The sequence below is a fragment of the Simochromis diagramma genome, unplaced genomic scaffold (assembly GCF_900408965.1).
Source record: "Simochromis diagramma unplaced genomic scaffold, fSimDia1.1 OVJJ01000753.1, whole genome shotgun sequence".
NCBI lineage: Eukaryota > Metazoa > Chordata > Actinopteri > Cichliformes > Cichlidae > Simochromis > Simochromis diagramma.
Window position 1 is genome coordinate 12,864,047 of NW_024387523.1, and position 25,766 is coordinate 12,889,812.

General features: G+C 42.1%; 1 protein-coding gene across 2 annotated transcripts in view; it reads left to right on the plus strand.

Annotated features, from left to right (window-relative positions):
• Window positions 1-25,766, plus strand: part of ctnnal1 (catenin (cadherin-associated protein), alpha-like 1) — a 61,363-nt gene that overhangs the window by 24,214 nt on the left and 11,383 nt on the right. For both annotated transcript variants that reach the window (XM_040020425.1, XM_040020424.1), the window contains exons 2-7: window positions 6,983-7,172; window positions 19,750-19,937; window positions 21,204-21,323; window positions 22,695-22,784; window positions 23,043-23,213; window positions 23,780-23,980. In XM_040020425.1, coding sequence (XP_039876359.1) covers window positions 7,139-7,172; window positions 19,750-19,937; window positions 21,204-21,323; window positions 22,695-22,784; window positions 23,043-23,213; window positions 23,780-23,980 — 804 coding nt within the window. In that variant the 5' untranslated portion in view covers window positions 6,983-7,138. The remainder of the gene's footprint in view (window positions 1-6,982; window positions 7,173-19,749; window positions 19,938-21,203; window positions 21,324-22,694; window positions 22,785-23,042; window positions 23,214-23,779; window positions 23,981-25,766) is intronic.

Genomic DNA, 25,766 nt, shown 5'->3' on the forward strand with positions numbered 1-25,766 from the left:
GTAGCGCTTACTGTTGTATTTGTAGGCAGCTGTAAGGGATTAAAATTTAGTGTTTTTATATCTTTGTTAGACGTGGGCATGACGCGTTAATGCAGAATATTCCTGTTAACTGGCCACTGGCCATTGTTTTGCAGTGTTTGTGTTTAGTAATGACCGGTGCTGTCCTGAACACTGTCCATATCCATATGGGCCACTTTCCCAGTCAGTGTGTTTGTGTGCTTAGTTTAATCACTTGTACATTGAAATCACAAGGGATGAATGTGCATATGCTGTCTAAGTAATGTGTTAATGCAGAGTAAGAGTAGGATGGTGCAGTTATGCACATGTACGGTGTACCCTTAAGGATGCAGCTTAAGCACTGCAAGCTGTTACTGTACTGTATGTACTGCAGCAGTGCAGCTCTAGGGACAGACTAAAATCACTTGCTGCACACAGAAGGAGTGTAAAGAAGAGAGGGATGGAGGTAGAAGGGGAGATGGAAGACTTCTAAAGTCACAAAGGAAGGAAGTGTGAAAGAGAGGATGACTGTAGGTATTCATTGAGGAAGAAATAAAGACGAGGTAAAGAGCGATGTAGATGTGACATGTCCTCGACTTTATTCTTTTCTTCCCTTCACCTCTCCTCATCTATCTGCGTTCGCGCTACTTCCAACTCCCTTGTCTCTCTTTTCATCTCTTCATATATTAGAGTCTGGCAGTCGACCAGCGCAGCATCGAACTCCTGTCTGCTTGCGGCCAATTTGGAAGGAATTGCTCACCCATTAAAGCGCATGTTCACTGCGACTTTCATCCCTTTCCTCTTATGTGTTTTTCTTCCTTCTCTTCCTCTCTCTCGCTGTCCTGGGTGAACAACCAGCCCGTCTCTCCTTGCATCAATAAAGACCAAACTGAAACTTGGATTTTTCAAGGGTACCACTGCTCATATTCAAAGACGGGGGAAGCAGGGGGGGAAACAAAAATAGTGGAAAACACAAACACTTATGGCGTCCTTTTGGGTGCAGTACTCCTCGCAACAATGATTCCTTTGTGCTGTAATAGGCTGAAATGAGACCTGGAAGTGTTCTTTTTTCCCATTTCACAGTGATCCATAGGCTGTAGAGTCTATTTAATGAGAGATACAATCTTAGGCGCACACAAACAGACGGCTGCCAAAGTTTTAACAGATGGAACGTATTTTTTTCTTTACATATCAACAAGGACAAACACAAAAAGACAGTCAGATTAAAGGAAAAAGCACAACAAAACTCATTTTCATCCATTCAGCAGGTAAATATGACCAAGATGTCAAAACTCTCTTTTTAGTTCTTTCCACCTCATCCGCTTCTCTTTTCACGAGCTGTCACCTCCTTCTTTTGTACCCATAAAGGGGGGAAAAAAACATGCAGCAGTTCTCCAGCAAATCAAATACCTGTATCTGCAAATATGCATGCAAATGCTTACGGGGGCAAAAAAGGGGAAAAGAGCTCTGCTGTCACCACACATGGATGGGTATTTTTTCCCCCCACATAGTTCCATTAGCTGGATTTGTAGCTATTTCTGTCTAAACTCTAGAAAAAAGTCTCTTTGCTTCAGATAAATTCCCTTTATCGGGAGGGAAAGTGAAGCTTAGAAGCACAGATATAAATTAGATGAATAAGGAGACCAACACAACACTTGCCGAGCAAGCAATTATTGTAATAAATGTCAACAACGTGTGTTTAATAGGGCCCCATCAGGGCTGTAGGATCAGCTTGTTCATACTCACGTTTATCTTGCTGCCTTTGCTTTTATTAAATGACAAGATTGATGCAAATTTGCCATCGGAGAAGAGGCTCTGAATTGATCTGTTTTGAGTAAATTCGATTTCTCCTCCACAGCAACACCCATTTATCTAGACGTTCATACATCTAAATGAGAACAGAAAAAAAAACAGGCGGAGAAAAAGAAAAGAATGACTCAGATAATGCCAAACTTTCACCTAGTACTGCCATTCAGTCAGTAGCCACGGGAAGCAGCCGCAAATGTTCCCAGCTTTTGTTACCCTCTGATTTATAGTCAGTCACTGTGTCCTTGAGGTGTTAGTCTAGATTTCCTGCTTACCAGTGGGTGGACTCTGTGTATTGTGTTGCTAAGAGTATGCTGTTATCATTTCTTTTATGACCTTGTAATTGCTATTGTAATTATTCACAAGAGAAGAGAGGTAAATGGTTTGGAATTAACTGGTTGCGAACCAGTGTTACTGTGAGAGGGGAAAACGTGTATACAGAACTCTGTGTGTTCTGTACACACTGTATGTAAGAGAGTACCAAGAGTAAATGGACCACTTCAAATAGCAACATGTGCATTGCAGCCTGGCTCCACGCATTCATCAAGTCACATGGAAGATTAAGCTGTTTTTCCTCCACAGCAAAGCCTTCAGTATTCACGTCAGTAAAGCGCAAGGACTCAACTATTACAGGAGGGAGGATGTGGGGGTTTTTTAATTTTGTTTTTTTAGGTTGCAGAGGTATTCAGTTATCCCCGTCCATAAACAGATCTGTCAGGGTTTTTGACTTTTTCATCTAGAGCAACGTTTGTGCTCATTCATTGGATTTCATACTATGTAAATCTTCGGTGGGGTTTGGAGGCTTTGGGCCCGACGCTGCTTGGTTCAGTGCTCATTGGCATTCAGACACAGCGTGCGTGCGTGCGTGTGTGTCAGAGGAGTGAAGTGAAGAAGGCTGAAATTGTAAGTGAGTATTCAGGTGTGTAAAATACAGCCAAATCATAACCTTTGACCTCAAAATAGTTTTAATTCTTCAAATCAAGACATCAGAAAGTATTGCTCAGGTCTAGAGGTAATTTCTATAAATGGGACTAAATATAAAGTCATATGAAGGTGAGATTTGGGATGCAAAACTATCCACTGGATTTCCAAGTAGCTATAAGTTAAAACACCTAAAAATTGCCATTTAGTTTTTTCAAAAACCTGAAAATTGAATCTTTTTTTTTTTTTTTTTTAAATAAATGTAAAATGAACATGAACTCTCCTCCCTCTGTGTTTGTGTCAAGTTCCTCTGACACACAAACACAGAGGCCTCTCTTCTGCGATGGCACTGTATCAATATTATGCTTTCTCCACCCTGCTCTGTTCCTGTTTGCACAGCCCAGTAAACGTACCCACCTAATAATCCCTAATGGAGGAAATCCAACTCTCCCTTTGTGATTCGCTGAGATCTTTTTGTCTCTATTTGTTTCTCAGAGACCCGCCGTGTTAAATTTGTTCGACTCTTTCAACCTCAGCTGCAGCTTTTTTGTTAACACAGGAAGCTGTACTGGAGGTGTCTTTCTGTGTCACTTTTAACCTTCTTTTTGTTTCACTCTGTCTGTTTCACACAGTTTCCCTCTGTCACTTTCTCTTCCTCTCCTCTCACTTGAAAGTCTAGCTCCCTCCATTGTGCTCTCGCTGTGATCGGAAGCTTGTTTTTGGATTCGTGCCGTGTGTGTTCACGTCCCTTTCCTTGTACAAGTCTTTTAGGAAAAGCATGCGCACCGTGTTGTGCAGACATGCATGCACCCTGCTGAGTGAAACGCTTCAGTCATCAGAAATGCATTTTACATCACAAAAGCAACAATTAGGTCTGTTGTATAACATGAACTCCACTTAATATTGAACAACAGTCTCTTTATGACGTAGATGTGAATCATGTGTCACAGTGATCTAATATCTTCTGATAGGCTGCATAATGTCCAGCCAGACGGCACTGTTTTTTTTCCTTAGGAGTATCCCACTCTGTGTGGATGACTCAGTGAAAAACACTAGGCTTGCAGGAAGAGAGCCTCTTGTACTAAGGCAATATATAAAGTGACGAGTGACAGACTAAAAGAAGGGCTTTAAGAGCGCTTCAGGGTCATGATCTTGCTTGAAAACAATAGTGTGCCATCGGATGGAGAACGAGGGGAAAAATTGTGACAAGTGAAAGAGGGGTACGTGTAGAGAAAAACAACAGAGAATCAAGGCACAGATGATTTATTGCAGCCTTGTAGCTGCCAGTACAGTTTATCATGTGAAACCAATAGTGTATATATATATTCAGAGACCACTTTATTAGTACTGGGTTGGACCCTTCAGAACTGCTTTAACTCCTTATTGTATAGCTTCAACAAGGTAGTGGAAGCAGTCCTCAGAGATTTTGGCCCGTGTGTATATATAGGTGATAGCATCACACAGTTGCTGCAGATTCATCGGTTGCACATCCATGATATGAATCTCCTGTTCCAACAAAATCTCAAAGATGATCTTTTGGATTGAGATGCAGTATTATCCTGCTGGAAGCAACCATCAGAAGGTGGGCACACTGTGATTATAAAGAGATGGACATGTTCAGCACAATACTCAGGTAGGGTCTGATGCCCAAACAATGTTCAGCTGGTTCCAAGGGTGCCAAAGTGTGCCAAGAAAATGTGATCCGCACCATTACGCTTGTATCAGCCTGAACCGTTGATACAAGACAGGATGGATTCATGCTTTCATGTTGTTTATGCCAAAATTCTCACTTTTCCATTTGAATGTTGAGATTCATCAGACCAGACAACATTTTTTCAATCCTCTAATATCCAGTTTTGGGCTGTGTGAATTGTAGTCTCAATCTCCAGCTGCTGTAGCCCATCCGCTTCAAAGTTTGACATGCTGTACATTCAGAGGTCCTCTGCCTTGGTTGTAATGAGTAGTTATTTGAGTCAGTATTGCTTTCTTACTATGTCTACCTGCCTAAATACAAGTTGCTGCCTTGAGATTGGCTGATTAGATTTGCATTATTGAGCCAGTGTAGCTAATTAAGTGGCTGGTGAATGTTTACGTCTAAATTTTTGACATTGTCAGAACTGCAAATTTATGTCATCTGCTCTTTCTGTTGATATAAGTTATTATCATTACAATGGAGGGACAAGAAACCACCTTTTATACCTTCCAGTATAACTCTGTTGAACAAATCCAGGTGGTGTGTGTTTTGCTTGTATATTGTGGTGCTTAAACTAACTACTCAACTTTGTGGCCTTGTTGGATGTGCTGTTTGGCTCATAAAGCTGGTTGTAGGTTTACAAAGGAGCGCTTCAAGCTGCTGACTGCCCACCCTGCGGTGGGGCAGGTAGAAGAAAATCCTTGCTTAAGATTATGTGGTGGAAATGTAATCGTGATAATTATTATCAAGGTACTTCGTCTTCAAGTAAAATATATTTTTAGTATTTTCTACGAGCAAACAAAAGATTTCCAAGTCATCATGAGGGTCTGAGAAACACTAAGTCTGAATGAAATACCGGACATGTTCTACCTCGGCATTCTACCTTTGTGTAACCCACAGAGGGTTAAAATGAAAGGATAACCCCCAAATGTGTTGGAGTGCAAAAAGGTGAAAGTAACACAAATCACTGAACAGTAAACAGCACTCAAAGGGGAAAAAAAAAAGGACACACACATGCATCCTTGTCCTATTTTTTTGTTGTAAGGAAATGATGAGAGGTTGTGTACAGTGTGCACAAACGAAAATAAAACATTAAAATTGTCTTTACAGGCAATTTTGTTGTAGAATTCTTTGTTTTATCTTCCTGGTGCTGAAGTAAATCAAATCTAAATTGACATTGGGTGAATCAGCACCGAAGTGAACACCAATAAAATCTTAAAATAAGACGGCAAAATAAATTACAAGTTACATGGCAAAATGTTCCACGCAATGTTTCAAAGAGTGTCTCTTCAAGAGAAAGGGCTCCATTGTCCCACTCCATTGAAATGGGCTGCCAAAGCACAGTTTAATCTACACAGATACTTAGATTTTACAGTAAGGCTGAGTTTTTCTGTATAAGTCTTACACAGAAATGTATAGTTTCTTTGTCATGCAGATAAATATTTGTAAATTTGTGAAGTACATAAGTATTTTTTTCAATGGTTTAGGTTATGAACGTTCTAGATATGTGTTTTGTGTAGAAAAAGCTGCATGAAACATATTTTAAAATAATTTGCAATGTACACAAAAAAAAAAGATGAACTGAATGTTGGAAAATCTGAGCAAACATTAAAGAATCTTGCACAGAATGAGAAGGCGCTGGTCGCTGACAGTCACGCTGAATGCATTTCACACCTTACATTACAAATGTACGAGTAAGAAAGTAACAGTTTGCCTGATGACCACTTGTGGGGTTTTTCTTTTTCTTTTTTTTTTATTAAAAGAAACAGCTTTTCAAGACATCTGATATTTAAATGTGTTACAGTCGTTCAAATCTATCAGGTCACATTTCAAAGGGTCTCATTCAGAATCTTTTGGCAGAGGAAAATCCACAACCTGCTGCGTAACATTCCTGTGTCAGGATGCTGTTTGTTCAGCCATCTGAACTCAGCAGAGGCAGCATAGGTTCTGCAGCCCCTCAAAGACTTTACCACAAAAGCCCCCCCACCCCTACTTGGACCACCTACAGCCATAGACCAATTAAAATCACCACCCGCCATTTCCTGACCCAAATGGTTTGGCACACACACGTGCCCCTCATTCGTAGCCACATACTCAAAGTGATGATGATGGTAACAACTGGAGAGAATAGAAGCGATCAATAAATAATGGATGCTAATTGGCCCAGCTCATTTATTATTAATATTCTCAATTACCACTAAAGGGCCGACCTGACTTGTCTCTGTGCACACGTTTCTGTGTATAGGTCACAGAAGATGTGCGTAAACATGAGCAAACTGGTGTTTGTAACTGGTCTTCTATTGTACTGGGTGCATGTCCCACAGACACATATGGCAGATGCTATATATTGTTTATAGAAGACGGTGTATGCTATAGGATAAACTATATTACAGCCTCAAAAACTGTGAGATCCATCCTGATATTTAGTTGCCAGGTGGCCCGTTGCTCAAAGATTCACCCCCTCCTCACTGTTTTTAAACAAAAGCACGAGAATTACAGCCGAATCTGTTTTCTAACAAGGCTGTCCTGCTTTCCTGTTTTTCCTTTCTCCACTCGTTCCTGCAGATCACCACTCTGATCAACCACAAAGACAAGCCAAAGAAGTCAGAGCGCACCCTGGCAGCTATACACAGGGTGGGCCAGGCGGTGAGTGTAGCAGTGGGGCGTTTTGTAGCAGTCGGGGAGGCCATCGCCGCAGAGAACCAGGAGCTGAAGGATGAGATGGGTCAAGCCTGCTTCGAAGCTCGCAGAGCAGGTGAGCATCTTTGGTTGGGCCTCGTTCTTACTTGACATTTTTACTGAACTGCTGCACATAAACGTAGCACATAGTGGAGTGTTTGTTTTCTAGCTTTCACTCCTTCTTATGTGTTTGATGTATAAAGTAAGTGTTGTTGTTTTTGTTTTTTATCCTAAAGTCTTCTTCGTGATGGATCCTTTATTTTCCTGTAGTAAACTTGGTCATTTCTTTATGATGCTCTGTTTTTTCCACTGAGGGTGTATTGACCTGGTTATCCAATAAGCTGCAGGCTTCTCATCAGTGTTTTGTTAAGACAACCAACGACAGTTTCATAAAGCATCGAGCATCACCTTCAGGCTTCAGTCTTATCAAATTTTATCAAATTTCGATTAGTCTGAACAGCCTGGCTGTCAAACAGTATTACACCAGAGGACCTCCAGAGTGCTCTAAACACATTGCTGTTATTAGGTTGGAAGTAAAATATGAAAAAGTGCTGCTGCACCCAAGGGTGCTGTGTAGAGTGAGGGAATTAATGTGTGTATGTGGGCTTGGGAAGCACTGCATAATGGATTCTGATAGAAGGAAATAGGAGACTTTATGCAGCAGGCTGTTGGTGAGATTAAAAGGGTTGTAGTTCCCCTAATATTCAGCACCTCAAACAGAAATTGATAGTTTCTTTGTTATGCAGATACATATTTGTAACCTGTTTGAAGAACAAATCATATTTCCCCATCGATTTATATTAATTGACCTTTTCTGTGTTGATTTCTCTCCACGGCTGCATCTCTAAAGAGAGATTCTCTCTACTAACATCTCTACATTTGTAAAGATCTAAGTGTTCTGTAAATATTCTTCCCAAAAGCTATATCGATGTGGATAATCCTGGTGTCCTTGGAAGTTTAATTATTATGGATGAAACATTCTATGTAATGTGTCTTATGTTAAGGCACAGACATACAAACATACACTACAATCATTATATTAAGATTAGTGGTATTAGTAGTAGTAGCAATACTACAGATTATATAATATTGGATACCCTAATGGGATTTTTCTGATAAAGGCATCATGCTGAACATTTCAGGGTTTCAGCCCAAGTTCTAAAACATGCTCATGAGGTCCTGGAGTTGAGTTGAGCATTTAATAGTTGCCCTCTCTCCCGGGATGCAGTGCAAACCATTTCTTCATAACCCTGAGCAGATCGGAGCAGATTTGTTTGGATGTTTTCGGCAAATTTCATATGCATGCTATTTAAACCTGCTTTAACCTCAATCTCATTATTGAAATGCTGGTTGGAGACTATAGCACATGGTCAATATTTTGTACGCGCCCCAGCTTGTAATCTCTTTGCCATTTAAAGTATTGGCTTTGAAAAGAGGATCGAAGTTTGCGACCACTCGCAGCCAGGCGCAGCTAGTCTGTTATCAGTCTGGTATCAGTTTGGGTTGTGTTACATGCAGTCTGTTTTTGATAATACAGTTTACGGTGATAAATCAGCACAAACTGTAAGTCTGGTACCATCTTTTGAAAATCTGTTGCTGTCTACATACACAGAAATTCACATTAATTACTTACATTCAGAATCCAGTTTGATTCTCATACATCTGAAACAGAAATTCCTCCAGAAATAGTGACATAGTTGCTGACTTACGCAATCTGCAACTATTGTTTTATGTAGGAATATACCAAGAAAAAGTTGATTTGAGTCTCTGTGAAGTAGTCAGACTCGAACGTCAAGGAAGGTGGTAGGGAAGCAGACTATACAGACATTTTGGGTTTCCAAGGTGAGCAATTTATTTGCAGTGAACTTAATTTAATGTATAACTTAACAAAACTTCCCCCAAATCAATTCATTTAACAAAACTCAACATAACATGGCTCTGGTGACACAGCTCACCTCTCCCCTCCTGCATCTGGTAGAGACTGGCTTTAAATAGGGCCATCAATTTCCCTCCAATTGCCCAGCCAGTACCACTCACTCAACTGAGGGATCTAAAACTCTACACAGATTATCTAAAAACACAAAACCTCTACACACTTCTAATATGCACATTTACACAACTAAATGGCAGTATTAACAAAAGGAAAAACATTCAACAAATCCCTTTAAACATTAACACAAACCAAAGGAAGCATCTCTCTGGACAAAGAAACCCCTCCACTTGGTTTGACCTGATGATGTCATGTGTGACATGATCAGGACTTTAAAATGAGGAAATGCCAGGTGGGCGTTTCTCCACACCTGACACTCATGACTGAAAAGACAAACAGAGTAAGTATGAACAAATGACTTAATCTGTAACATAATAAAGTATAAAGAAACATAACTTAGTATTTGTCTTAATTTGCAGAATGTTTGATTTGCCGGCAACAAAATGCTTACACAAACAAACCCGGGATAGTGAGTGAAGCAATGTTACTTGACAAACGCAAATCATAGCAAATACATAGAAACAGAATAATGTGTACAATGTGCAAAAAAAAGGTAAACACATATGGGACAAATGGAGAGAATTGCAACTGCTCCTCCACTTTGTCACACTCCCCCCCCCCCTTAAGGCACTCACTCCTCCATGGAACGGGACAGAAAATCGGCCACCACGTTCTTGTGCCCTGGTCTATACTGGATCCTGAAGCGAAATGGCTGTAGGGACAGATACCATCTAGTGATTCTGGCATTAGAGTCTTTCATTCTGTTCATCCATTGTAATGCACAATGGTCAGTTTCCAAAACAAACTCATCACCCATTAGATAGTACTTCAATGTATCCAGAGCCCATTTTATTGCCAGTGCCTCTTTCTCAATAGTGGAATATTTCATTTCCCTAGGAAAGAGCTTACGGCTTATATACACCACTGGTCGTTTATCCTCACCCTCACCCTGCAGCAACACTGCTCCAAGTCCTTCTCCGGAAGCGTCCGTCTGCAAAGTGAATGGCCGGGTAAAATCCGGGCACTGCAAAACAGGGTCACTACACAAACAGTTTTTAAGATCAACAAAAGCTGCATCACACTCGGCAGTCCATTTAACCTTTGTGGGGCTGGATTTACGAGTAAGGTCACTAAGGACCGCTGCTCTAGCAGAGAAGTTGGGAATGAAGCGGTGATACCACCCCAACCTAAACCTTCTTCCGCGTGATGCTTATGTTTTGACCTGGTGACTGCTACCATAGACTCAGCTGTAACACTTGGGTTGATTTCCTCTCCCCTGGCTATCAGATCTCGCAAAATGGGAAGATCACGGCCCAACACAACCTGATATGGCAGTTTACTCATAACTCCCACGGAAAGTAAATACAGCTTGCCGTCAATCTGAATATTAATGTTGGCAATTGGGTAATCCACATCATTACCGTGAACACACCAAACTTTTACCTTGCCACAAAATGTAGCATCCCTAGGAAGACATTCCTGCCTAACCAAGGTACGGCTACTTCCTGAATCCAGAAGAGCCACACATGGCTTTTCCTCAATAAAAACGCATGTGGTGCGCTCATGCTGAGAAGAGGGCGCTGAAGACTCAACTTCATCTTCGACACCCCTTGAAGAAAAGCACATATATGTGTTACTGACAGTCTGACTTGGACAATCTGTCCTAAAGTGACCTGTTTGACCACAAGAGTGACACACTAAAGGCCCACGTTGCTTGATTTCCCTAGCTCGACTACTAGTGGAATTATGGGGGCCCTGCCTGAAATTCCTAGTTTTTTGACTGTTACCACTCTCTGTCCTACCTGCTATTACAGGGGCTAATTGTTTGGGACTTGCATAGTTCTTTAGTGGCCGACGGGCTGCAAGAAAAGCGTCAGCCAGCTCTGCTGCTTGCTTAGACGTGGTTGGGTTATGCTCCTTTATCCACGTGCGCAGTTCAGGATTGAGAACTCTCAGGAACTGCTCTAAAACAATGACGTCACCTATTTCATCTTTGGACTTTTCTCTTGGAACTATCCACTTATCATACAGTTCTTTCAAGCGTGTCCTTAACGCTTTAGGTGTCTCGCAATCGCCCAACGTAGTGGAGCGAAATCAGAGTCTGTAAGTCTCTGCACATATTTCAAACTTTTCAAGAACAGCTTTCTTCACCTTTACATAGTCCATAATCTCATCAATGTCCATGGCTACAAAAGCAGCTCATGCCTTACCAGTGAGAAGTGGAGCAAGATGTAATGCCCAATCCTCGTGTGGCCACTGGCACCCGCTTGCGATCCTCTCAAAAGTTGTTAGGTAATGCTCAATGTCTTCGTCCTCATTATAAGACTGCATTTTAGGCCCTTTCCAAGCTGGTGGTCTTGTTAAGGAGGCAGACTGAGATGCTGTTGCGGCCTCCGTGACGTTAGATTGTAACTGAGGCATTGCTGGATGCTCCGCAGTAGGCCTCAAACGTGTCTCTGAATCTGCTGTTGCATCTTCCACCAACAGCTGATGCTCTCGACATTCTGATTGCACTTCCTGCTGGAGCTGAGTGAACTGGTGCTGGATTTTCCACCAGCGACCTTCCTGACGCTGCTTCTCCAGTTCCCATTGGGCCTCTCTGTCACTTTGTTGCCTCATAAAACCACGCAGGAGGTTTGAAAGTTCAGCAAGGTTATGCAGTTCAGTACCTTGCTCTTGCTCTGCTTCCTCTAGCTGATTGAGCACTGGAGGCTCCTCACTTGCAGAGTCCATTGGCACTTGGTGCTTTTTTGGTCTGGCCCCTTTCTGCATTGCTGCTACCTACTGGCCTGGAGCCACTGCTGCCACCATTTGTGAAGTAGTCAGACTTGAACGTCAAGGAAGGTGGTAGGGAAGCAGACTATGCAGACATTTTGGGTTTCCAAGGTGAGCAATTTATTTGCAGTGAACTTAATTTAATGTATAACTTAACAAAACTTCCCCCAAATCAATTCATTTAACAAAACTCAACATAACATGGCTCTGGTGACACAGCTCACCTCTCCCCTCCTGCATCTAGTAGAGACTGGCTTTAAATAGGGCCATCAATTTCCCTCCAATTGCCCAGCCAGTACCACTCACTCAACTGAGGGATCTAAAACTCTACACAGATTATCTAAAAACACAAAACCTCTACACACTTCTATTATGCACATTTACACAACTAAATGGCAGTATTAACAAAAGGAAAAACATTCAACAAATCCCTTTAAACATTAACACAAACCAAAGGAAGCATCTCTCTGGACAAAGAAACCCCTCCACTTGGTTTGACCTGATGATGTCATGTGTGACATGATCAGGACTTTAAAATGAGGAAATGCCAGGCGGGCGTTTCCCCACACCTGACACTCATGATGACTGAAAAGACAAACAGAGTAAGTATGAACAAATGACTTAATCTGTAACATAATAAAGTATAAAGAAACATAACTTAGTATTTGTCTTAATTTGCAGAATGTTTGATTTGCCGGCAACAAAATGCTTACACAAACAAACCCGGGATAGTGAGTGAAGCAATGTTACTTGACAAACGCAAATCATAGCAAATACATAGAAACAGAATAATGTGTACAATGTGCAAAAAAAAGGTAAACACATATGGGACAAATGGAGAGAATTGCAACTGCTCCTCCACTTTGTCACACTCCCCCCCCCCCCTTAAGGCACTCACTCCTCCATGGAACGGGACAGAAAATCGGCCACCACGTTCTTGTGCCCTGGTCTATACTGGATCCTGAAGCGAAATGGCTGTAGGGACAGATACCATCTAGTGATTCTGGCATTAGAGTCTTTCATTCTGTTCATCCATTGTAATGCACAATGGTCAGTTTCCAAAACAAACTCATCACCCATTAGATAGTACTTCAATGTATCCAGAGCCCATTTTATTGCCAGTGCCTCTTTCTCAATAGTGGAATATTTCATTTCCCTAGGAAAGAGCTTACGGCTTATATACACCACTGGTCGTTTATCCTCACCCTCACCCTGCAGCAACACTGCTCCAAGTCCTTCTCCGGAAGCGTCCGTCTGCAAAGTGAATGGCCGGGTAAAATCCGGGCACTGCAAAACAGGGTCACTACACAAACAGTTTTTAAGATCAACAAAAGCTGCATCACACTCGGCTAGTCCATTTAACCTTTGTGGGGCTGGATTTACGAGTAAGGTCACTAAGGACCGCTGCTCTAGCAGAGAAGTTGGGAATGAAGCGGTGATACCACCCCAACCTAAACCTTCTTCCGCGTGATGCTTATGTTTTGACCTGGTGACTGCTACCATAGACTCAGCTGTAACACTTGGGTTGATTTCCTCTCCCCTGGCTATCAGATCTCGCAAAATGGGAAGATCACGGCCCAACACAACCTGATATGGCAGTTTACTCATAACTCCCACGGAAAGTAAATACAGCTTGCCGTCAATCTGAATATTAATGTTGGCAATTGGGTAATCCACATCATTACCGTGAACACACCAAACTTTTACCTTGCCACAAAATGTAGCATCCCTAGGAAGACATTCCTGCCTAACCAAGGTACGGCTACTTCCTGAATCCAGAAGAGCCACACATGGCTTTTCCTCAATAAAAACGCATGTGGTGCGCTCATGCTGAGAAGAGGGCGCTGAAGACTCAACTTCATCTTCGACACCCCTTGAAGAAAAGCACATATATGTGTTACTGACAGTCTGACTTGGACAATCTGTCCTAAAGTGACCTGTTTGACCACAAGAGTGACACACTAAAGGCCCACGTTGCTTGATTTCCCTAGCTCGACTACTAGTGGAATTATGGGGGCCCTGCCTGAAATTCCTAGTTTTTTGACTGTTACCACTCTCTGTCCTACCTGCTATTACAGGGGCTAATTGTTTGGGACTTGCATAGTTCTTTAGTGGCCGACGGGCTGCAAGAAAAGCGTCAGCCAGCTCTGCTGCTTGCTTAGACGTGGTTGGGTTATGCTCCTTTATCCACGTGCGCAGTTCAGGATTGAGAACTCTCAGGAACTGCTCTAAAACAATGACGTCACCTATTTCATCTTTGGACTTTTCTCTTGGAACTATCCACTTATCATACAGTTCTTTCAAGCGTGTCCTTAACGCTTTAGGTGTCTCGCAATCGCCCAACGTAGTGGAGCGAAATCAGAGTCTGTAAGTCTCTGCACATATTTCAAACTTTTCAAGAACAGCTTTCTTCACCTTTACATAGTCCATAATCTCATCAATGTCCATGGCTACAAAAGCAGCTCATGCCTTACCAGTGAGAAGTGGAGCAAGATGTAATGCCCAATCCTCGTGTGGCCACTGGCACCCGCTTGCGATCCTCTCAAAAGTTGTTAGGTAATGCTCAATGTCTTCGTCCTCATTATAAGACTGCATTTTAGGCCCTTTCCAAGCTGGTGGTCTTGTTAAGGAGGCAGACTGAGATGCTGTTGCGGCCTCCGTGACGTTAGATTGTAACTGAGGCATTGCTGGATGCTCCGCAGTAGGCCTCAAACGTGTCTCTGAATCTGCTGTTGCACCTTCCACCAACAGCTGATGCTCTCGACATTCTGATTGCACTTCCTGCTGGAGCTGAGTGAACTGGTGCTGGATTTTCCACCAGCGACCTTCCTGACGCTGCTTCTCCAGTTCCCATTGGGCCTCTCTGTCACTTTGTTGCCTCATAAAACCACGCAGGAGGTTTGAAAGTTCAGCAAGGTTATGCAGTTCAGTACCTTGCTCTTGCTCTGCTTCCTCTAGCTGATTGAGCACTGGAGGCTCCTCACTTGCAGAGTCCATTGGCACTTGGTGCTTTTTTGGTCTGGCCCCTTTCTGCATTGCTGCTACCTACTGGCCTGGAGCCACTGCTGCCACCATTTGTGAAGTAGTCAGACTCGAACGTCAAGGAAGGTGGTAGGGAAGCAGACTATGCAGACATTTTGGGTTTCCAAGGTGAGCAATTTAATGTATAACTTAACAAAACTTCCCCCAAATCAATTCATTTAACAAAACTCAACATAACATGGCTCTGGTGACACAGCTCACCTCTCCCCTCCTGCATCTGGTAGAGACTGGCTTTAAATAGGGCCATCAATTTCCCTCCAATTGCCCAGCCAGTACCACTCACTCAACTGAGGGATCTAAAACTCTACACAGATTATCTAAAAACACAAAACCTCTACACACTTCTAATATGCACATTTACACAACTAAATGGCAGTATTAACAAAAGGAAAAACATTCAACAAATCCCTTTAAACATTAACACAAACCAAAGGAAGCATCTCTCTGGACAAAGAAACCCCTCCACTTGGTTTGACCTGATGATGTCATGTGTGACATGATCAGGACTTTAAAATGAGGAAATGCCAGGCGGGCGTTTCCCCACACCTGACACTCATGATGACTGAAAAGACAAACAGAGTAAGTATGAACAAATGACTTAATCTGTAACATAATAAAGTATAAAGAAACATAACTTAGTATTTGTCTTAATTTGCAGAATGTTTGATTTGCCGGCAACAAAACGCTTACACAAACAAACCCGGGATAGTGAGTGAAGCAATGTTACTTGACAAACGCAAATCATAGCAAATACATAGAAACAGAATAATGTGTACAATGTGCAAAAAAAAGGTAAACACATATGGGACAAATGGAGAAAATTGCAACTGCTCCTCCACTTTGTCACAGTCTCCCGTTGTAAGGAGACGGGTTGCAGACGAGTCGTGTTCCTCAGCTCAGACTGATTGCAACGTGTTGGTAATTAAATGGCATTTGTTTGTAAACCTTCACCAGTCTGTCTGACAGACAGTTGTTTGAAGACAGGTTACCACCCACCAGGAAACCCCTCATTTTTTTTTTTGCATTCATCCGTCCTCTTCTGCTTATGCTTATCAGGGTCGGGGGCTATCCCAGCTATCATAGGGCAAAAGGCAAGGTATACCCTGGACAGGCTGCCAGTCTCATTTTCATTTATTTATTTTTTTCTTCCTGCTCATTGCAAGGCTACGGTCTTTTTATTTATTTCTTTATGACTAAGCTAGAAATGCATAACATATCTGTTGATACTGAAACCTGTACCTGGGGTCTTCTTATTGCTCCCTGAAAACTACAAAGAGATGCTAGGAGTCCTTGGAGAGGTCAAAAAAGTAGCCACCAGTGTTAAAAGACAAGAAAGAGCGAACTGTTAGCTCTAACTGAAGATGGAAAAGACAAGGTGATGTTTTTGTGAGAGATTTGCTTTTCCCACTGTTTTTAGCACTTCCCTTTGTATTGCCTTTTTAAGATCCTGTCTAAAAATATAGACTCTCTGGCTTCCTGTCAGTCCAAATGTTCTCACAACCCTTAGTTTAGATAGTTGTTATCACTTGCAAGTGTAACTTTTCTTCATCTCTGCCAACTCTTGCAATCTTATCAGACAAAACAAGGACCTCATTTAGCCTTCTACAGAGCAAACCGGAAACAATATCGCAGCGGATAAGAATTTAGCCTCAACACCGTGATAATAGGTTTATGTTGTGGGAACCAGCTTGTGTAGCTTTAATCCTCTCACAGTGCTGATTTGTAAAGACGGCTAAAACTCAAACAAAGAGAGCGCTGGTGGGAGGAGGAGAATAGACTGATGAGAAAGTGTGTGTGTGTGTGTGTGTGTGTGTGTGTGTGTGTGTTTGTGAAGCTGCGTACGCTGAGGTAAAACCAAGTAAAGTGTATGTGTGCACCTGTGTGTGCGTGTGTGTTGCTTGCCCACTGTGACTAATTTATTCCAGTTCTTGCTTTCCTCTCAGGGAGGTGTTTTCACAGTTTTCCCTCATACTTATACTGACAGTCGGTACAATTGTTCCCTGATTAAAAAAAACTTTCCCCCCCCTTTTTTTTCCTAGTCTCTGACTATTTAAAAAAAATAATGGAGGCATCTTGAGGGATGATAAAAAAGGTCTTTTCTCTTAGATTTTGTTAAAGTCTCTGGGAGAAAGAAGGGCTAGTTAGTGAAGGATTGACATTTCTCTAATACCTAGCCGCAGGGAGAGTTTAATCAGGCAGGCTTCAGCCTTGTGTGCGCTGTAATGAATGAAATAAAAGCAGGCTGAAAGCACTAGTTTAATTAGATGCTACCCATCATCGGCGCGTCGCAGGGATCCAATGAGGCAGGTCAGTGAAGGCAATCTGTGCTGGATCTCTGTCTCTGTCAGTTTCACTCAGTTTCTTAGTGTCATTCTCACATTTCCCTGATTTCTGCCTTTCCCTTTCTTCCCAAGATGTCAAAGAAGGGTAGCTGGGATCAGGATGAGAATGAATTTGCGTAAAGTAAACTATCAAAATGTTTTATCTAAGTAGCATATGACATATGAATGACACAGAAACACGGCTACAGCAATGTTGGCACCTATACACTCTCTGGCTTCCTGTCAGATGTCAGATTCCAAATGTTCTCACAACCCTTAGTTTAGATAGTTGTTATCACTTGCACTAGCCTGCACTACACACAGTACAACTGAGGTGGTGGGGTACATATTAATTTTGTAAGTTGTTATGTAGTTGAAAGTGGGATTATATAAGATTCTAAGTGTAATGTGCCTGATCCATTGCCTGATCCAGGCAATATACCAGCATACAACAGACTACACCGTCTGGTTTTCACTTATCAATAAAGAGTCGATGATTCAGGAAACAAAAGCAGAATTCATTCACACGGCACACAACTTTTTGTGTTGGGTAAAACTGCTTTGTACATGAACAGATAGATTTGACACGTAAAGGCTCAGTAGGATAGGTTTGATTTCAACTCAAGATTATGAAAATCTGTGCCGGGCACAATTTATATTCTGCTAATGGAGAGGCGAGAGTTGGATCAGGCCTCTGTTATCTACCCTGGTCGTGGTCACGGGGGGGTTGTGCAGCATTCTTTGTGAGGCGGGCCTCAAATGTTTTAACTGGTTAGCAGAGCTGGCACTGAAAAGCAGCCTGTCGGATGCAATCAGTTCCTCACTGCAGCTTCTTTTAAAGGACCAGCCAAACATAATGGACAGCTAAGCTGCAGCACTTGCTAGCGACCTATCCCCTTCCCTTTCCTTTCTGAACTCTGAACTCTTGCTGGGATTTCTTAACTCTGTACATTTTCCTCTTGATAGAGGATATTTTGGTAATGGGTTTTCAGCCTGCTCTGTATAACTCTACATTCTTCCCTTTTGGGGGTAGTTCTAGTGCACAGTCTGTTCCAAAGTGTGCCCATTCGGAACTGGCTGATTGCTTGACCTCTGGTATAGCTGCTCGCAGCTTTCTCATAAGCACAGACCAACCGCCCAGCCGAAGAGAAACACTGCTGTGAGTCCTTTTTGTGTTGTTAGCCATATCTGTCTAAATAGTTGTCTGATCATCTAAAGGAGCTGGCAATGTGGTGTGTGATGCCGGCAATCTTTTAACCATTGTGCAACTGTAATAAAGTTGGGTACAACATCAGGTCCGTTGTATGTGGTCTATAAAGATAATAACACTTATTGAACCATAGGCTGGAATAAAGTCAGTTTCTCAGTTGTTTCCTTCATTTATTAGTGACACGAGCAATTATTATTTTTTTGGTTGGGGGGTGGGGTGGGGGGTTTGGAGCATTATGTATTAGTATTATCTGAACTAACTACTTTTTTTTTTTTTTTAAACTCTTAAAACAAGTCACATTGGAAGCATACCAGTAAGTTGGGGGCTGTGTTGTAATAGCAGACATGCTAATGTGCTAAGTTCCAGTCTGTCCAAGACTTTACTGCCAGAGGTGAAGAGTGACACACTGGAGCAACATAACAGTGTCATAACTAACAGGCCATGATCAATTGACTGTCCATCCGTCCAATTTCTTCCTCCTATCTGGGTCCAGATCTCAGTGACAGAAGGCAACAGAAAAATAGCCCTAGAGGTGTTTCTTCCTGCCACATCCTGCAAATCCTTCTGAGTACTTCCAGGCCAGATGGGATATGTAAACCCTGCAGCATGTTCTGCGCCTGACTCCACAAATAGGATAAGATCCTTTTTGGATAGCCTGACACCAAGTCAGAAAGTGTTCAGGGCCAACCAAGTTTCCATGGCCTCTTCAAAGTGAGCTTTTGGGCCGTGTGACTTGACCTTTCACTGCCTAATCTGAGTTAAAAAGTTCAAAAAATGTCCCTGCTGGATATAGCCCAACTAGAACTGGACTTCTTACATAACATAAACACATTAAAAGCATTTAAAAAGCAGACTTGTACCGAGCACAACTTTTTTGTTTTTCTTTTTTTTCCCCCCCTGCTTCTCGGCCAATAGATCATTTCAAAATAACCTGTTTTCTTTTTGTTTCCAGCTCACGTATTTGGCGAGGTGTAGAAACAACCCCCCTCTAAAACAGATGGTGGATAGCAAAAAAAACCTCTGTTGGTATAATTAAAATATACACAAGCTTATAAAGAACTGATGTCAAAAAAACAAACTATATTTAATTTTCATGTGTGAAGCTGTGTTTGATCTCAGAGATTAAGTTTAGTAAAACTACTTTTATTTTAACATACAATTAGGCTTTTTTTGGATGAGAATAAAAAAGAACACTCATAACCGTTAATATAGCATTCATCTTTATCTGCAGGTGAAGTAATGTCAAACAGTGTATCATCTCAGATGGTTTAAAGTTCTACCATTGTGGATTGATGGCCCACGCTGTCCCTCACAGGTGATGCCATAGCCCAGCTGACAGATGTTGGCTCGGCCTTGCCGTCCCAGTTGGATGGACGTGTCACAGTGTTCAGTGATAGGACAGCGATGGTGAAGGCTGCTCGATTGCTCCTCTCTTCTGTCACCAAAGTCCTGGTGCTGGCCGACCGCATCGTCATCAAACAGATAATCACATCACGCAACAAGGTGAGTCATAACGGACGTGAGCCATAGCCATATAACCACATGAATGGGTTCGCTTGCTTTGTTTATCTTCTACACGTTTTGGTCCACACAGAAATACACACACATGCACGTGCGCATACGCACGCGCACACACTAGCAAACTCCATCCTGAGTCCTTTATGTCCTAACAGATAAGCACTGGCTCTCTGAAGAAGTGCTCTGGAGGTAATTGAAGGGAAACAGCACATTTAGCAACCACATAAAAACGCAGAACCAGAGACTGTCTCTCTCTGTCGTACCTGGCTATGCTCTTAGCCAGACAATGTGATACAGATGTAGCTCTGTAGAATGAGTCAAGAATGGAAATGGGCCCTAATCATGACTGGTTAGCCTCGTTTCGACAGACAGTCGACAGCCCCCTGCTCTCCATTATTGGCAAACGCAATTATACCTCTTCCTCCTCTTTACATGGCATGGATAAAAGCTGCTTATGCTCGGTATGCTAGCATGGCCTCATTGGCTAGCATAAATGTAATGCAAATCAATGTAAAAAAGATACTGCTAATACACTTCTATCACATTGAACTGTCAATGCAACAAACGGCAGGATGAGGTTGACAGAAATAAAAGTGTATATTTACTCTAGTATGGCAAATCATGTTTTTAGTCTCCCTACTAATATTCTCATCAACATAGACAATATAAAAGATGAATGTCGCTGCCATGAATTTTTTTTTTTACTGTTTTCTGAAGCACAGAGATCATTTTAAATGTTGCCAATTTGGTTTCAAAAACCCGACTGCGGCGAGGAGTGTGAAATAGCTTGCTCATTGGCTAACTGGGAATCACTTGTCAATAGCCAATGAGCTTACCATGGATAATCTTCCGGTATCCACTGACTAAGATTTGAAAATAGACTTAATTTTTTGTTCAATATGACCCAAAATGAGTGACTGGGTCCACAAAGTCACGAGGAACTTGCTAACAGAGGTCATGTTCACAACTGGTGGTTGCCAAATGATTGCAGACCTGCCTCTCGGCCTTTTGACCGAGTCCTTATTTACTTGATCCTAAACTGTCACCCATGATTGTCACACGTTCAGAGTGTGACATGTGTTTGTAAAACCGGTCACCATTCGGTGGCCTTCAGGTAGAATCCAGGTTTAAAGCACTTCCACAGTGGCTTCATCTTTCGAACCCAAAAGCAACGACCAGGTTTTATACTGCCTATGATACCAAACTATGTGGCCATTTCCAGTGCTACTCTGATGTTCTTCCTGCTTTCAGGTTCTGGTAACGCTCGATCATCTGGAAAGAGTCAGCACCTTCCAGGAATTTGTTCAGATTTTCAGCCAGTTTGGCAACGAGATGGTGGAGTTTGCTCACCTGACGGGAGACAGACAGAATGTGAGTGGCATCTTAAGAAACACAATCTGGTTATTTTTGCTTGAAGAGGATAAAAATCCTCAGTTTACTTTAAAAAAAAAAAATCCCTCATTAAATGAAAACGCTTGCAAATTTGTATCCGAAGTCTTTTCAATTCTGCAACACTGAAAAACATGTTTGTTTATTCATATCGGCCTAATCTTGCAAACATTGATTTCGTAAACGTGATTTTCTGAATGTGAAAGCAGGCGATGAAATTGCACTTTAAAACCTCATGTACCTACACTGTGAATGTGCCGGCAAACTCAGAACAAATCAATAACACACGTGTCAAATATTTACACTCCCCAGCAAATCAAACAATTACAGAGTAACAAGGCTTCCTCTGGTTTCTTTTGTTTCCATCAAGTTTCTTCATCTCTTTCAGTGTCTATTTATTCTCCCAACCAATGTCTCAATCCATAAAAGAAATGCACAGGTCAGTTATGACTCACATCTCTCAAATACAGTTTGCAACACAAGTCTGAGCTGTGCTTTTAGCAGTCCTTTCTCTTTGCAGTTTATCAGCCATCCAAATTTGCAAGACAAAACTTTTGCTCAAAGCTTCAAAAACAGTCCAACTTCAGGCAGCTAACTTTGTACTGTCAGAGAGTGCTAATCCTATTTTGATCCATACATCCAGCCTCTGCAGCTAAAGCGCTTTGCCTGCAGAAGTTGATGCAAAGTGCAACGGCTGCGATATCTCTACAGGGAGGGGAGGATCGACCATCCCTCTTTCTGAATTTCATCAGGTCTCGTGTTTTGACACACACGTCACGTCTCTCTCCAACGCTCCTCGTTGCTGCTAATGCTCTCTCCCCTCATTTGCCACCCTGTTTTGTGTGTGTGTGTGTGTGAGTGTCAACTCCAGCTCAAACACTCACACGCGCACACATTGCTTTAGAAAATCTACCATCTTCATCTATTGAGGCCAGGCGAGCACAGAGGCAAAAATAATGACAGATAATCACACCGTCTTTGTAATCTATGGCGAAGTGCCCAGAAAGGAGTTGATTCAGCTGCCTTTTCCAAATCCAGTATCTACATAATTCAAGCTGCCTATTTCTGAGCGGAGTACACAAAGAAGATGCGGCAGGTCATCCACAGTGTATGTTCTTTTCTATTCCGGTAGCATCTCTTTTTGATAGATGACAGCTCACCTATTAAGTTTCATGTGTGTAACTTGGAAATGGATCTGTGTTTCGTTTGGGCGTCCCTTCACACAGCATGAAAGATTTGTTGAATAGCTTTGATGCTTCACGTCCCTTGCTCACCCTGAGAGTTCTAAGACACCGTAACTTAAGTAAAGCCACCCAAAGCCATCTGGTGTGTGTGTGTGCGTTTGCGCTGCAGGACTTGAAGGATGAGAAGAAGAAAGCCCGGATGGCAGCAGCTAGAGCAGTGCTGGAGAAGTGCACCATGATGCTCCTCACAGCCTCCAAGGTAAACCGCCGGCCCACCAACACTGGGCCTCGAGGCAAGGTTTATAAATTCTGTTCGCCTTAAAGATTTAAAGCCTTCTCGGGTTTCTCAAGACTCAAGATTTTTGGCCCACTTTGGCTTTATTATTAACACTAACCAAAGTCACATCATCATAAAAGAAAAATACTATCTGTGGTTGAAAAATATGAAAAATGACAGAAGTTCAGAAGAGCACGACAGGGTGTAGGTTTGACATTTCACATCTTATCCCTACCAAAGACTTGCCTGAGGCACCCAGACTGTGAGTCGGCGCGGATCAACAAAGACGCCGTGTTCCACCGAATGCGCTGTGCCCTGGAGCAGGTCATCGAGATTGTCACTGAAGCACGGAGCTGTGGGGAGAACAGGATCCTTCCTGCCAGCATCTACAATGGCATCAAGGAATTTAAGGTAGGTTTAGAGATTACACTTCGCACGAGTCATGGTGAAGGCTTCAGATTAATGACGCTGACGTGTGTTAGCCCGTGAAGTTAAGTAGTGATCCTCTTTTGTTAATGCAAAGCGCTATTTAAGCGTCACAGCAGTTACTCATCATCAGATTTTTGGAGTGTTGATTTGTGGTCGCACAATTGGCATTTGTTGCATTCACGGTGTTTGCTGTAGCTTCAGATGTGACTCAAACAATCAACACAGAGGAGCAGACCTACTCATTTAGTAATTTGGCTCATACGGTTGAGTGAATCACCAGTAAACCTACCTCATACTTACTAATCTTCTCTCTCCTCCGTGTGCGCTGATGTGCAGATGAAACAAACGAACACTTGTAAAAACATTTTTAAGGAGGGGTTTTTTCCACTGAGATAAAAGAAAGAGGAAAGTATTTTAATGAAAAGGCCTGAGATGCTTATTGCTTTTAATGATCGTCCCGGCTGCTTTTAATCTCTTCTCATCTACTCTCCAAATGCTCCTTCAATTCACCGCAATTCCCAACTTTCCCCCCACCCTGCCTTCTGCAGTCCGGCGTGGAGTGCCTGCGGGAGAACCTTTACTCCTTGTCACCGCAGAGCATGTCCAGCCAGCTGGAGGCTCTGGTCGAGCGGACAGAGGACTTCACTGACTCGGCCTACACCAGTCATGAGCAGCGTCAGGCCATCCTTGGACTGTGCCAGCTGGCGCGCCAGGACACCCAGCAGCTGGTACACGCCTGGGTTGAGGCGGTATGTTGGCACATGCAGACAGGCTTTCACAGATGTACACAGAGACACAGGAATATTCATAAAAAAAACATACATTTCTGTATAAAGACTTATCCACAAGTTCTTATCAGATTCGATTAGATAAAACTTTATTAATCCCTCGGGTGGGTTCCTCCGGGAAATTCGGTTTCCAATAGCACAGCACCGACAGAAGTTACAGAATGTGAGCAGAAATATACCATATATACACATATATAAATACAGAGACATATATAAATACAGAGTATACAAAGGGATAAACAGAATAAGAATCCAAGGGAATTGCACATTTCAAGTATTCTGTAAGAGGCTTCAAGTATTGGTAGGTTAAAAAGATGCAAAGAGTAGGAGCTATAGATGCTGATGTTGAGTTATTGCAAAGAAAATACAATATGTATTTATTCTGATCCTTTTAAGACACATCCCAAGATGCTTAAAAAATGTTGCGGTACAGACTCTGGAGAGGTGAATCCATGACTGATAGTGCTGCTTTCTGTGTTTTCCTATCTAAGTATGCTTTTACTGCACCGATGATGTTTTCCAGATGCTATTACATGGTGGATCAAATCAGATTGTAGACAGACGGAGCCTCCACCATGTTTTGCAGATGGTTGTAGACTATTACTGTTGCACCTTTCTCCTAACTTCAGACCAGTTGCTACTGATTTTCAGTTAAGTTCTTGTGTAATCTGGCAAACCTCAGACCAATTCTGATAAGGCTTTGACCAACAGTGTTGATGAAAAGATCACCTTACCACTAACAGGTTCTGTGTCGGTTGGGTTTTTTTTCCTATTGCTTGACCTGCAGACACTGTTCATCTAATTTTTATTTTTAAAACCCGACACTTCTCCAATCCTCCACACAATTTCCTCATTTTTTTTTTTAAAGAGACACTGCACACAATTATGAGAGATGCAGAGTTTTCCGTTAATAGCTCTTTAGGTTGGTCCAGAAATATGTTTTTTGGGGAACAAATGATGTGTTTTGGTGACTGGCTTTTACTAACAGTGTCTGATGATGCATTTTAACTTTGATTCTTTGCTAAGTTGTCTGCTAAGCGTAGTTTGATCCCTTTTTATGTTTGAATGATTGATAGGCCTCTTGACTTAACAAACAAAAAAATGGTCAGGCACAAGGACTGGACGGAAAATGAGTTTTAAACAAGAACTATTGCTTAATACCATTTTACAAAAGCAGTCTGGCTCCTTGGAGCCAGTACTGTATGAACATTCACTGCATTTGTTTTTAGTCTATTAGTCAGACAAAACAAGCACATTTAAACCACCACAGTGACCTCAGATAAATTCTGAAGTCAAAATGTAATAGATTTGAAAAATTAAAATATTAAGAAATTGTTAAAGAACATAATAGTCAGGCTTTGATAAATGTATTCTCAAGTGGGAACAATCTTGTGTTTATCTCTGCGCACCATGCAGTGTGGCTGTTTAAACACAGCTCCGCAGACAGAAACTCATACAGGCAGACCCACACACATTAACATTAGGCCCCCCTCCTCCTACAAACTCACTTACTCATTCACCTTGCCTCCTCAGTTTCTTTTCACACATCTCTCCTGGAACAACATAGCATAATAACCCACCTGAATCACTGTTTTTACCGAGGCTCATTGAGCTGTGAAAGAAAATGTTGTGTTCCTCCTCATTCAGCGGTGTCTCCTTGGACTTCAGAATTGATGGACTTGCGAAACGCGAGTCATTATGTTGCAGTTTCTAGTTGTAAACTTTTTTTTTTCCAGTGTACTCGGAG